The 12,449-nt window shown below is 43.2% G+C and overlaps 1 protein-coding gene across 1 annotated transcript in view; it reads left to right on the top strand.

Annotated features, from left to right (window-relative positions):
• Positions 1-11,970, top strand: part of LOC113893410 (antigen WC1.1-like) — a 35,843-nt gene extending 23,873 nt beyond the window's left edge. The window contains exons 8-14 of the mRNA XM_027543412.1: positions 5,238-5,279; positions 5,368-5,686; positions 5,940-5,962; positions 6,510-6,647; positions 7,035-7,124; positions 7,992-8,129; positions 11,694-11,970. Coding sequence (XP_027399213.1) covers positions 5,238-5,279; positions 5,368-5,686; positions 5,940-5,962; positions 6,510-6,647; positions 7,035-7,124; positions 7,992-8,129; positions 11,694-11,839 — 896 coding nt within the window. The 3' untranslated portion in view covers positions 11,840-11,970. The remainder of the gene's footprint in view (positions 1-5,237; positions 5,280-5,367; positions 5,687-5,939; positions 5,963-6,509; positions 6,648-7,034; positions 7,125-7,991; positions 8,130-11,693) is intronic.
• The last annotated feature ends 479 nt before the right edge of the window (positions 11,971-12,449 follow it).

Here is a 12,449-nt window from a genome sequence, read left to right as displayed (position 1 = left end):
ATAAAGATTGCTGTGAGAAATATCAACAACTTCAGATACGCCGATGATACCACTCTAATGCAGGAAGCGAAGAGGAACTAAAGAACCTTTCACTGAGGGTGAAAGAGGAGAGTGAAAACATTGGCTTACAGGTCAACATTCTAAAACCTAAAATCATCAGCACTTCATGGCAAATAAAAGGGGAGAAAGTGGTAACAGTGACAGATTTTCTTTTCTTGGACTCCCAAATCACTGCTGATGGTGACTGCAGCCATGGATTAAAAGAGGCTTGCTCCTCTGTGACAAACCTAGACAGAGTATTAAAAAGCAGAGACATCACTTTGCTGACAAAGGTCCATATGGTCAAAGCTATGTTTTTTTCAGTAGTCAAATCTGGACGTGAGAGCTGGCTTATAGAAGAAGCTAAAAAGAGTCGATTCTTTTGAATTGTGGTGCTTGGATGCCACAGTTGAATTGAAAGTCCTTTGGGCAGCAAGGAGATCAAACCAATCAATCCTAAAGGAAATCAACCCTGAATAGTCATTGGAAGGACTGATGCTGAACCTGAAGCTCCAATACTTTGGCCATGTGATGAGAAAAGCTGACTCACTGGAAAAGACCCTGATGCTGGGAAAGACTGAAGGCAAAAGAAGAAGGGGGCCACAGAGGATGAGATAGTTAGATAGCATCACCAGTTCAGTGGACATGAATTTGAGCAAACTTTGGGAGTTAGTGAAGGACAGAGGAGCTTGGCATGCTGCAGTCCATGGGGTTGCAAAGAGTCAGACACAACCTAGCAACTGAACATATGTTGCTGCAGTAAACACTGGGTTTTCAAGTTAGTGTTTTTGTTTCCTTCAGATAAATACCCCAAAGTGAAATTCCTAAATTATATGGCAGTCCTATTTTTAATTTTTGATGCACCTCAATACTGTTTCCATAGAGGCTGCATCAACTTACATTCCCTCTAACTGTGCAAAAGCTTTCCTGTCTCTTCACATTCTCCTGAACTCCTGTTATTTCTTCTTTTTGATAAAAGCCTTTCTAGAGGATATGAGGTGATATCTCATTGTGGTTTTGATTTGTATTTTCTGATGATTAATAGTGTTGAGCACGTTTTCATGTACCTATTGGCAAGTTGCATGGATTCTTTAAAAAAATGTCTATTCAGGTTCTCTGCCCATTAAAAAAAAATCAGATTGTTTTTTGATACTGAATTGTATGAGTTCCTTGTGTATTTTGGATAATAATCCTTACCAGAAATATAATATGCAAATATTTTCTCCAATTCCACAGGTTGCTTTTTCACTTTGTTGATGGTGTCCTCAATTGGGCAGAAGCTTTTTAGCCTTATGTCATCACAACTGCTTGTTTTTACTCTTGTTCCCTTTGCTTTTGGTGTCAAATCCAAAAAGTCATCACAAAGGCTGGTGTCAAGGATTTTATTTTCTGTTTTTTCCTGTAGAAATTTTATGGCTTCAGGACTTGTGATCAAGTCTTTAATCTATTTTGACTTAATTTTTGTGAATGGTGTAAGACAGTGGTCCAGTTTCATTTTTTGCATGTGGCTGTCCAGTTTTCCCAATGCATTTACTGAAAAAAACTGTCCTTTTCCCACTGTATATTCTTGGCTTCTTTGTCAAAAATTAATTGACCATAGAAATGTGGGCTTATTTATGGACTCTCTATTCTGTTCCATTGATCTCTGCGTTCATTTTTATACCAACGACATACTGTTTTGATTAATTTAGCTTTGTAACATAGTTTGAAATCAGGAAGCATGACACCTCTAGCTTTGTTATTCTTTCTCAAGATTGCTTTGGTATTGAGCATCTTTTGTGGTTCCATGCAAATTTTAGGATTGTTTCTTCTGTATCTGTGAAAATTTCCATTGGAATTTTGATAAGGATTGCAGTGAATCTGTAGATTCTTTGGGTAGTATGGGCATATTAATAATATTAGATCTTCCAGTCCATGAGCACAGAATATCTTTCCACTTATCTGAGTCATCTTCAGTATCTTTCATCAATGTCTTTTAGTTTTCAGTGTACATGTCTTTCACCTCCTTGGTTAAATTTCTTCTTAGACATTTTATTCATTTTCATGCAAATGTAAATAGAATTGTTTTCTCAGTTTCTCTTATAGCAGTTTGTTGTTAGTGTAAAGAAATGCATATGATTTTTGTATACAGATTTTTCTTCTACAACTTCACTGAGTGTATTAGTTCTCATATTTTTGCTGAAGTCTTTAGTGTTTTCTACATATAATATCATGTAAGGGGGTTTCTTTCCTCATGACTCTGATGGTAAAGAATCTGTCTGCAATGCAAGAGACCTGGGTTCAGTCCCTGAGTCAGGAAGATCCCCTGGAGGAGGGAATGGCAGGCCACTCCAGTATTCTTGCCTGGAGAATCCCAATGGACAGAGGAGCCTGGCAGGCTGCAGTCCTTGGGGTTGTAAAGAGTCAGACACAACTGAGTGACTAACACTTTCACTTTTCAATCTGCAAATAGTGACAGTTTTGCCTCTTCCTTTCAGATTTGGATATCTTGAGTTTCTTTTTATTGCCTGATGGATCTGGATAGGACTACCAAAACTAAGTTGAATAAAAGCTTTTGGTTTTTTACAGTCAAGTATGATGTTAGCTGTGTACTTTTCATATGGTCTTAATTATGTTGAGATGCAATCCTTCTATACCTACTTTGTAAAAGAGTTTTTACTGTAAGTGGATGTTGAGTTTGTCAAACACTTTTTCTGCATCCTTTGAGGATATGATTTTTACCTTCATTTTGTTTATTTGGTGTATCACATTGATTAATTTGTGAATGTCAAACTATCCTTGTATCCTTGGAACAAATATCACTTGGTCATGGTGTATGATTCTTTTAGTGTATTGTCAAATTCAGTTTTCTAATATTTTGTTGACGATTTTTGCACCTGTATTTATCAGAGTATTAGCCCGTAATTTTCTTTTCTCATGGTGTCCTTATCTGGCTTTGGTATCAGACTAATGTTGGCTTCATGAAATGAATTTGGAAATGTTCTTTTCTTCTGTTTTTGGAAGAGTTTGAGAAGACTCCACCACTAAATACTGTTACACTGGGAACTGAGATTTCAGCAATAAATTTTGAATGAGATAAATAAATGTTGGTGAAGGCGACAAATAGTCAAACCATAGCACATTATTCCTTCAACATTTCTCTCTCTGTTTCTCTTTCTCCTTCCCTCCCCCTCCACATACACACACACACACACACCCCATTCAGGTGCACCTTGAAGGGTATGCTGGATGTTGCCTGAAACCCATAGCTAAGAGAATGTGGGATCAGATACTTCAAAAGCAGAGGCTCACTCCCTTCCTTGCCTCTCTTTGCTCATCTCTTTGTCTTTTTCATTGGAAGACCAAAGAGGTATTAAACTATGAGACCTTTTATTGATGATATTTTTCCTACAATTAAACCCTGTGAATTGAGAGGTGGTAAAGTCTTTGACCATCAAAATGAGCAATCTGCTCACAGAGGTCCTGCCATCGTTTTCTCAGAGGATCTCTGCATAGAGTGGGTAGGAGTTTTGATAGGATGATCTGGAAAGAATATATAAATATTGATACTTTATGACAGGTACTATTTACCCTTCTGTTTTTTTGAATTTATATTTCTCTCAACTTCAATTCTTTTATATATATTTTCAGTCTTTTGTTTATTATTTCTGCATCTTCTCAATACAAATTTTTCTCAGTAGGCTTTTCTTCCGTCCCCCATCACTTTTCCCCTGTAGTTTTTTTTTTCAAGATGATAATATATTTTTATTTTTTAAGATATAAATTTATTTATTTTAATCGGAGGTTAAGTACTTTACAATATTGTATTGGTTTTGCCATACATCAACATGAATCTGCCACAGGTATATCAGTAGGCTTTTTTTAACCAATGCAAAAATTTCTGGCTTACTTAGTGTGTACATATATGTGTCCATATATCTTCTCAGAATTCTACTAAGTCTTTCCTGTATACGTCCTTTTTAAGAAATTCCTAACCAACACTATGGGCTTTTCTGGTGGCTCAGACAGCAAAGAAACTGCCTGCAGTGCAGGAGACCTGGATTTGATCCCCCACTCCAGTACTCTTGCCTGGAAAATCGCATGGACGGAGGAGCCTGGTAGGCTGCAGTCCGTGGGGCCGCTAAGAGTCGGACATGACTGAACGACTTCACTTTCACTTTTCACTTTCATGCACTGGAGAAGGAAATGGCAACCCACTCCAGTGTTCTTTCCTGGAGAATCCCAGGGATGGGGCAACCTGGTGGGCTGCCGTCTATGGGGTCACACAGAGTCGGACACGACTGAGGTGACTTAGCAGCAGCAGCAGCAGCAGCAGCAGGGAGGATCCAGTGGAGAAGTGAATAGCAATCCACTCCAGTATGTTTGTCTGGAAAATCCTATGGACAGAGGAGCCTGGTGGGCTGCAGTCCTTAGGGTCACAAAGAGTTGGACATGACTGAGCGACTAACACACACACACACATAACCAACACTACATTGTGGAGCAATTATCTTCCAATTAAAAATAAATTTAGAAAAGAGAGTTTCCTTATACAACAGTAGTCTTCACTTGCCCACTGTCACACTGAATAATAGGTAAGAGTAGTTTATAATCTATCTAATAACTTTCCATTAAAATTATGTATATGAGATTTTGAATATAAATTGACTCTGTGCTTCTGGACTGATTATTTTTAATATGAACTATTATCATAGACTGTTACCATTAATTTATATTTGGTTTACTATTTCACTGATTAGTATGAATTAAAAAAAAAGAAATTTTATTTCACTGAATTTGTCTATTCATTCATTTAATATATATTTATCAAGCCCCTATCTAGGTATTTAGAAATGGTTTTCCATAGATATTTGTTGAATGAATGCATACAATGTGCAGGCACTGTCCTAATAGAAGAAACACAGCACATATAAGATATACAAGGTCCTTCTTCTAATGGAACTTTCATTCAGAGGAGTGTGTGTACATTCGTAGATGTCTGTGTTTATATTTGCTGTGGGGTGTGAAGACTGATAAACAAGTAAATATTTAAAGTAATTTCAGCTGGTGATCAGATGCAGTGAATGTTTCAGCCCAGTATATAATGAGCCTGTGTTTTCACATGTCATTTGCACTGAGCCATGGACCTTAGATAATCTTATGTGGGGACAGGAACACCCTCAGCTGTTCCTGATCCACTATTTCCCTGTTGTGTGCAGGAAGAAGACCCAAGAGCTGTCCAACTGCTGCCTCCTGCACAGGTACGTCAGCCCCGCCCCCTCCCCTGTGGCTCCCAGGGGCTCCTTCCTCCCACCAGGGGAGTCACAGGAGGGGCTGCTGCCTTTTCAGACAGAGAGAAGCTTCGGCTCAGGGGAGGAGACAGCGAGTGCTCAGGGCGGGTGGAGGTCTGGCACAGCGGCTCCTGGGGCACCGTGTGTGATGACTCCTGGAGCCTGGCAGAGGCTGAGGTGGTGTGTCAGCAGCTGGGCTGTGGCCAGGCCCTAGAAGCCGTGCAGGCTGCGGGGTTTGGCCCTGGAAATGGGAGCATCTGGCTGGACGAGGTGTGGTGCAGGGGCCGGGAGTCCTCCCTGTGGGACTGTGCTGAGGAGCCCTGGGAGCAGAGCGACTGCAAGCATGAGGAGGATGCTGGTATGAGGTGCTCTGGTGAGTGAGGGGCTCGGGGTCCACCCTGGGTGAGCTGGGGCAGCGCAGGGGCAGTGGGCTGGGCCGTGCGTGGTGGGGAGTGTGTGTTCAGACATCCCGGGTGCTGGGGATCTGATCTAGGATGAGGGAGCTGGGAGGACTGGACACTGATGTTGTGGAGACTGAGGGGTGATTTCAGGCTCAGGAGGGAAAAGGTTTGCCCTGCATTCTGGCCAATTCTTCTTCCCCACACTACTGTTTTTCTCTTTATGTGAAAGGACATTGCCCACGACCACAGCAGGTAGTGTGATCCATCCACAGGCAGGAGAGAATACTCAAATACTGGGGACCTGTTCTGTGGGCTCTCTGACAACTCAGAAGAGGAAAGAGTTGAGGAGCCATGGCTGTTGGGGAGCAGCCAGGGCATTACACTGGGGAAATCCCCTGCCTTGATGTCCAGGGTCAAATGTTCTCATGCCCGGGGTCCAAGGAAGTCTAGTTTCCATGTCGTAGAATCTAAGGAACTCCCACCTGACCTTGAGTGTTTCTCCTCATCAGAGAGGTGCAAGTCCCTGGACTGTTTGATGCTCTTTCTCCTGAAGCCCAAGGAGAAGGGATGAGCTGGGTCCTCAGAGGCTGTCTCGGCAGGGCAGCTCCCTGACAATCCCCATCTCTGCCTCGGGGCAACACTGGCCAGAGTGGAGTTGACTTGTCTCAGGATGAGACCCGGGGGAGCCCTGACACTGTCTGAGGCTGAGCTGCCATTGTCCGGAGCTCCTGAAAATGCTGACACAGGAGATTTCTTTATGCCCAAGACTATCTCCAGCCCTTTTTCCTGTTCTCCTTAGGGACCAGAACAACCTCAAATTCTCTCCCTGGCATCTTCTCCCTGCCTGGGGTCCTCTGCCTCTTCCTGGGGTCCCTTCTCTTCCTGGTCCTCATCATCCTGGTGACTCAGCTACTCAGATGGAGAGCAGAGCACAGAGGTGGGCTGCAGGGGGAACTGGGGACCAGGGAGAGTGTGTGGAGGCAGGAGATGGGGCAGGTGTGAGGAGGGGAACTTGGGCCAGGTACTGTTCTGAGTTGCAGACTCCATGTGCTCCATGCTGAGCTCTAAGGGCTGAGTAGACAGAGGTTCTTAGGACTGGGGTGTGAACTCTCATAAGTCATGGCCTCTTCTGTGAGACCAGACAGAGTTGGCGCTGAGCTGTAATCAGGGTTAGACGAGGGGAGAAGGTGCTGACATGGTGCACGGGGTAGGAGATGATGCTGAGGTCCTGGCAGCCCCCATGTGAGCACCAGGGTGATGAAGGTGGGCTGGCTGGATTGGGGTATCTGGGGAAGTGTCTCTGACCTGCTGGGGGATCTCTCAGCCTTATCCAGCTATGAAGATGCTCTTGCTGAAGCTGTGTATGAGGAGCTTGATTACCTTCTGACACAGAAGGAAGGTCTGGGCAGCCCAGGTGAGTGTCTCTGTCTGCCCTCCTGGGATCTCTGGTTGTCACCACCCACTGGCTGTGCACATCTTCTCAGCATCTGCAGACCCCATGTGTACCCCAGGCTCACAGAGACGGCTCCTCCAAAGAGGCAGGATGGCCTCTCAGAGCCCCATGACCTCCCATCCTCTGTCTACACTGCAGAAGCCAGGCCTGTCCCTTCTCAGCCTTAACACAGGTCCCGTGGGTGTGGGGAGGAAAAATTCTGTGTGTTGTGTGATGTTTGTCTCCACATGAGGCTTCCCGTCAGATTTCTCACTGACTAAACTGCCGTATTACACCAGGGATGGTGAGGACAACAGTGATTACAGATCTGCTCCAGGAAATAGAGGTGGACCTGCCTTGGCTGGGCTCTGGGGAGGAGAGTTTCCCTCATAGAGAGGAGATTTAAGGGGAATGGTTTTCCGTTGATGGACCAGAGGCATCCCTTGTGTCCAGATGGGGCTCGTCCTTCTCTGGCTGTTCTGTGATGTGTCACGTTGGGACTGGTCTCTGTGTCCAGAATCACAACAGGCACACAATGTTTTTTAAAAAAATAACATCTGTAAAGCACAATTTGTCAAAGTACTTTTGCAATGCTCAGTGGTGGAAGAGTTGCTTTGAGATATGTAGTTTCCACCAGAAAATATTGAGATATGTAATATCATGTTTTGGCTATGGACACATCAAAATGAAACATGGTCTTAGAGAAAAAAGTCTTTTGAAACAAGGAGTGACTGCTGCCTCTATTCAGAAACTCAGAAACTCTGGGTCAGAAGGTATCTTAGGTATTCTCCAGACCAACCCACTTACTGTGGTTTCATACACTCCCTTGTCTGCTCTTGGAACCCCCAGATCAGAGGACTGATGTCCCTGCTGAAAATTACGATAATGCTGAAGAAGTACCAGTGCCTGGAACTCCTTCTACCTCTCAGGGGAATGAGGAGGAAGTGCCCCCAGAGAAGGAGGATGGGGTGAGGTCCTCTCAGACAGGTGAGTGGGGTCAGTTGATCTCCTGCAATCTTTCTATCTGAAAAGAGTGAATTTGTGCTCCTCAACGCCCAGCCTCCCTAGAGATTCAAAATATAGGTAATCTCATATGTTTGGTAGCATCATCTTGACCATATGCCATATTTAATGCTATCAGACTCCTTGCAAGGAGTGAGGAATCACTCTGCTTTTGGCATTTATGTCTCCATAATGTGACATAAACTTATCACTTTGTATGTGATATACTTGCATAAAAGTTTATAGATTATGGAATTTCCTGGTGGTCCAGAGGTTTGGATTCCTCACTTTCACTGCTAGGGCCTAGGTTCAACCCTGGTCAAGGAACTAAGATCCCACAAGCATTGTGTCAATGCCGAAAGAGAAACTTATCGATTAATTGAGCATATGTAAAAGAAAGCTAAGCACTGAAGAATTGATGTTTTTGAACTGTAGTGTTGGAGAAGACTCTTTAGAGACCCTTGGATGGCAAGGAGATCAACCCAGTCAATGTAAAGGAAATCACTCTTGAATATTCATTGGTAGGACTGAGCTAAAGTAGAAGCTCCAATACCTTGGCCACCTGATGTGAAGAACTGACTCCTTAGAAAAGACCCTGATGCTGGGAAAGATTGAAGGCAGGAGGAGAAGGAGATGACAGAGGATGAGGTGGTTGGATGGTATCACCAACTCGATGGATATGAGTTTGAGCAAGCTCTGGGAGTTGGTGATAGACAGGGAAGCCTGGTGTGCTGCAGTCCATGGTTCACAGAGAGTCAGGCATGACTGAGTGACTGAACTGAACTAAAGCAAATTCAAAGGTGGAACAAGTGTTTTAATAATATCTTTGCATGGTCACATACATGAAGGCAAACCATTCAATATCACAGTAATCCAGGTCTATGCCAAATCAGTAATGCTGAAGAAGCTGAAGTTGCCGTTCTATGAAGACCTACATGACCTTTGGGAACTATCAGCTAAAAAAGAGGTCCTTTCTATTCAAGTGACTGGAATGCAAAAGTAGGAAGTCAAGAGATACCTGGAGTAACAGCCAAATTTGGCCATGGAGTACAAAATGAGGCAAGGCAAAGGCTAATAGAGTTTTGCCAAGAGAACACACTGGTCATAACAAACACCCTCTTCCAACAACACAAGAGAGGACTCTACACGTGGACATCATCAGATGGTCAGTACTGAAATCAGATTAATTATATTCTTTGCAGCCAAAGATGGAGATGCTCTATACAGTCAGCAAAAACAAGACTGGGAGCTGACTGTAGCTCAGATCATGAACTCCTTATTGTCAAATTCAGACTTAAATTGAAGAAAGTAGAGAAACCCACTAGACCATTCAGGTATGACCTAAATCAAATTCCTTATGATTATACAGTGGAAGTGAGAAATAGATTCAGGGGATTACGTCTGATAGGCAGAGTGCCTGATGAATTATGGTCGGAGGTTTGTGACATTGTACAGGAGGCAGGGATCAAGACCATCCCCAAGAAAAAGAAATGCAAAAAGGCAAAATGGTTGTCTGAGGAGGCCTTACAAATAGCTGAGAAAAGACGAAAAGTGAAAGCAAAGGAGAAAAGGAAAGAGATATCCATTTGAATACAGAGTCCAAAGAATAGCAAGGAGATATAAGAAAGCCTTCCTCACTGATCAATGCAAAGAAACAGAGGAAAACAATGGAATGGGAAAGACTAGAGACCTGGTCAAGAAAATTACAGATACCAAGGGAATATTTGATGCAAAGATGGATACAATAAAGGACAGAAATATTATGGACCTAACAGAGGCAGAAGATATTAAGAAGAGGTGGCAAGAAGACACAGAAGAACTATACAAAAAAAATCTTCATGACCCAGATAATCAGATGGTGTGATCACTCATCTAGAGCCAGATATTTTGGAATGTGAAGTCAAGTGGGCCATAGGAAGCATCACTATGAACAAAGCTAGTGGAGGTGATGGAATACCAGTTGAGTTCTTTCAAATCCTAAAAGATGATGCTGTGAAAGTGCTGCACACAATATGCCAACAAATTTGGAAAACTTAGCAGTTTTAATAATATCTTTCCAGGCCATAAGACTGGAAAAGGTCAGTCAATGCCAAAGAATGTTCAAACTACCGCACAATTGCACTCATCTCACACTCTAGCAAGATCAGATCAGATCAGTTGCTCAGTCGTGTCCGACTCTTTGTGACCCCATGAATCTCAGCACGCCAGGCCTCCCTGTCCATCACCAACTCCCAGAGTTGACTGAGACAAACGTCCATTGAGTCAGTGATGCCATCCAGCCATCTCATCCTCTGTCGTCCCCTTCTCCTCTTGCCCCCAATCCCTCCCAGCATCAGAGTCTTTTCCTATGAGACAACTCTTCACATGAGTTGGCCAAAGTACTGGAGTTTCAGCTTTAGCATCATTCCTTCCAAAGAAATCCCAGGGCTGATCTCCTTCAGAATGGACTGGTTGGATCTCCTTGCAGTCCAAGGGACTCTCAAGAGTCTTCTCCAACACCACAGTTCAAAAGCATCAATTCTTCAGCGCTCAGCCTTCTTGACAATCCAACTCTCACATCCATACATGACCACAGGAAAAACCATAGTCTTGACTAGACGAACCTTTGTTGGCAAAGTAATGTCTCTGCTTTTGAATATGCTATCTAAGTTGGTCATAACTTTCCTTCCAAGGATTAAGCGTCTTTTAATTTCATGGCTGCAGTCACCATCTGCAGTGATTTTGGAGCCCAGAAAAATAAAGCCTGACACTCTAGCAAAGTAATGCTCAAAATTCTCCAGGCCAGGCTTCAACAGGGCATGAACCATGAAATTCTCAATGTTCAAGCTGGACTTATAAAAGGCAAAGAACCAGAGATCAAATTGCCAAAATTCGCTGAATCATCAAAAAAGCAAGAGAGTTCCAGAGAAGCATCTATTTCTGCTTTAATAACTATGCCAAAGCCTTTGACTGTGTGTATCACAATAAACTGATATTTCAGTAGCTGCAAGAAGACCCTCATTCTCTAGAAAAGAGTATTTCTCCATCTGAGGTCCTGTGTAGTTTCTGGGGAGGAGATATCTGTGGCTGCACCTGTGATACTATTTGTGGACATTTGGGGACAGGAGTCAAGTCAACTAAGAGCAGACTTGGGTTGTGAGTGAGGAATTCAGATTTTTCCTGTCTCCAGTCTCCCTCTTTTTGTGAATTTGCATCTATCACCTGTGAAAGGAGAACATTTAAATTCCTTTTTATGATTCTTACCGTTGCTGGGCATCTCCTTGGTATTGTGTTGCCTGGAAGCAGGTCTCCCAGAGCTCCTGAGCACAGGTCTCCTGTGATGCAGGATTTCCCCATGCACTGAGGCCCAGGAGACCACATGCACTGGATCTGAGAGGACAGCTGGGATCCATCCTCACTGGAACTCATGTGAAATAGTCTGAGCCTCCCTCCCCACATCTGGGCCCCAGGGATGCTTTGTTATAACCACGTGCTTGTCTCCCTCCCACCAGAGGCTTCTGTCCCATCCTCGTGTCTCAGTTCTAATCAAACTTCTTTTTTCTACTTCAGGCTCTTGTCTGAACTTCTCCAGAGAGGCAGCTGATCCTGGGGAAGGAGAAGAGAGCTTCTGGCTGCTCCAGGGGAAGAAAGGGGATGCTGGGTATGATGATGTTGAACTCAGTGCCCTGGGAACATCCCCAGTGACTTTCTCGTGATGCTGTATTAACTAGGAGATGAAGCCTCAGATATTCTAATTGCCTGTATTTCAATAGAGTAATGCTGACCTGTAATTTTGTCATATGAAAATTGCTCAAAATGAAATATTCTGAATAAATTAACTTTTTGCTGTGCTATTAATTTACCAAGCTCCATGTCAAATGCTTTTAGGGGATTGGTCCTCAAATAACATCTTCCTCAAAGGAAATGAAAGATGAGTGAGCTGACCTGCTTTCTCACGTCTTAGAGGCTAATGAGGGCATGCTCACAAGTGCTCCAGGTCACTCTTAAGGATATAAACTTGATCTATATTCACACACTCCTTCCTAACAAGATGAACTCATGGAAAAACAAAACAAAACAAAATAGTTCTAAACACCTCTGAGATGTCACATCACCAGTTTGTAACTTGTTCTTGGACACCAGACTGGGTATGAGTTTCAAAGTGGGAGGTTGGCTGGTGGGAGAGAATGGATACAGCTTTCCTTATCCTGCCTCAATATTCACAGGCCAATTAAAACTCTAACTGTACATAACTACCTCTTCCTTTTTCATCTCTCATTTATTCCTTTAGTGGATACAAACACGTCTTTGCTCATCTCCCATGTG

The sequence above is a fragment of the Bos indicus x Bos taurus genome, chromosome 5 (assembly GCF_003369695.1).
Source record: "Bos indicus x Bos taurus breed Angus x Brahman F1 hybrid chromosome 5, Bos_hybrid_MaternalHap_v2.0, whole genome shotgun sequence".
Taxonomy (NCBI): domain Eukaryota; kingdom Metazoa; phylum Chordata; class Mammalia; order Artiodactyla; family Bovidae; genus Bos; species Bos indicus x Bos taurus.
The sequence above is the reverse complement of the archived record's forward strand: the minus strand, read 5'-3'. Positions and strand labels throughout refer to the sequence as shown.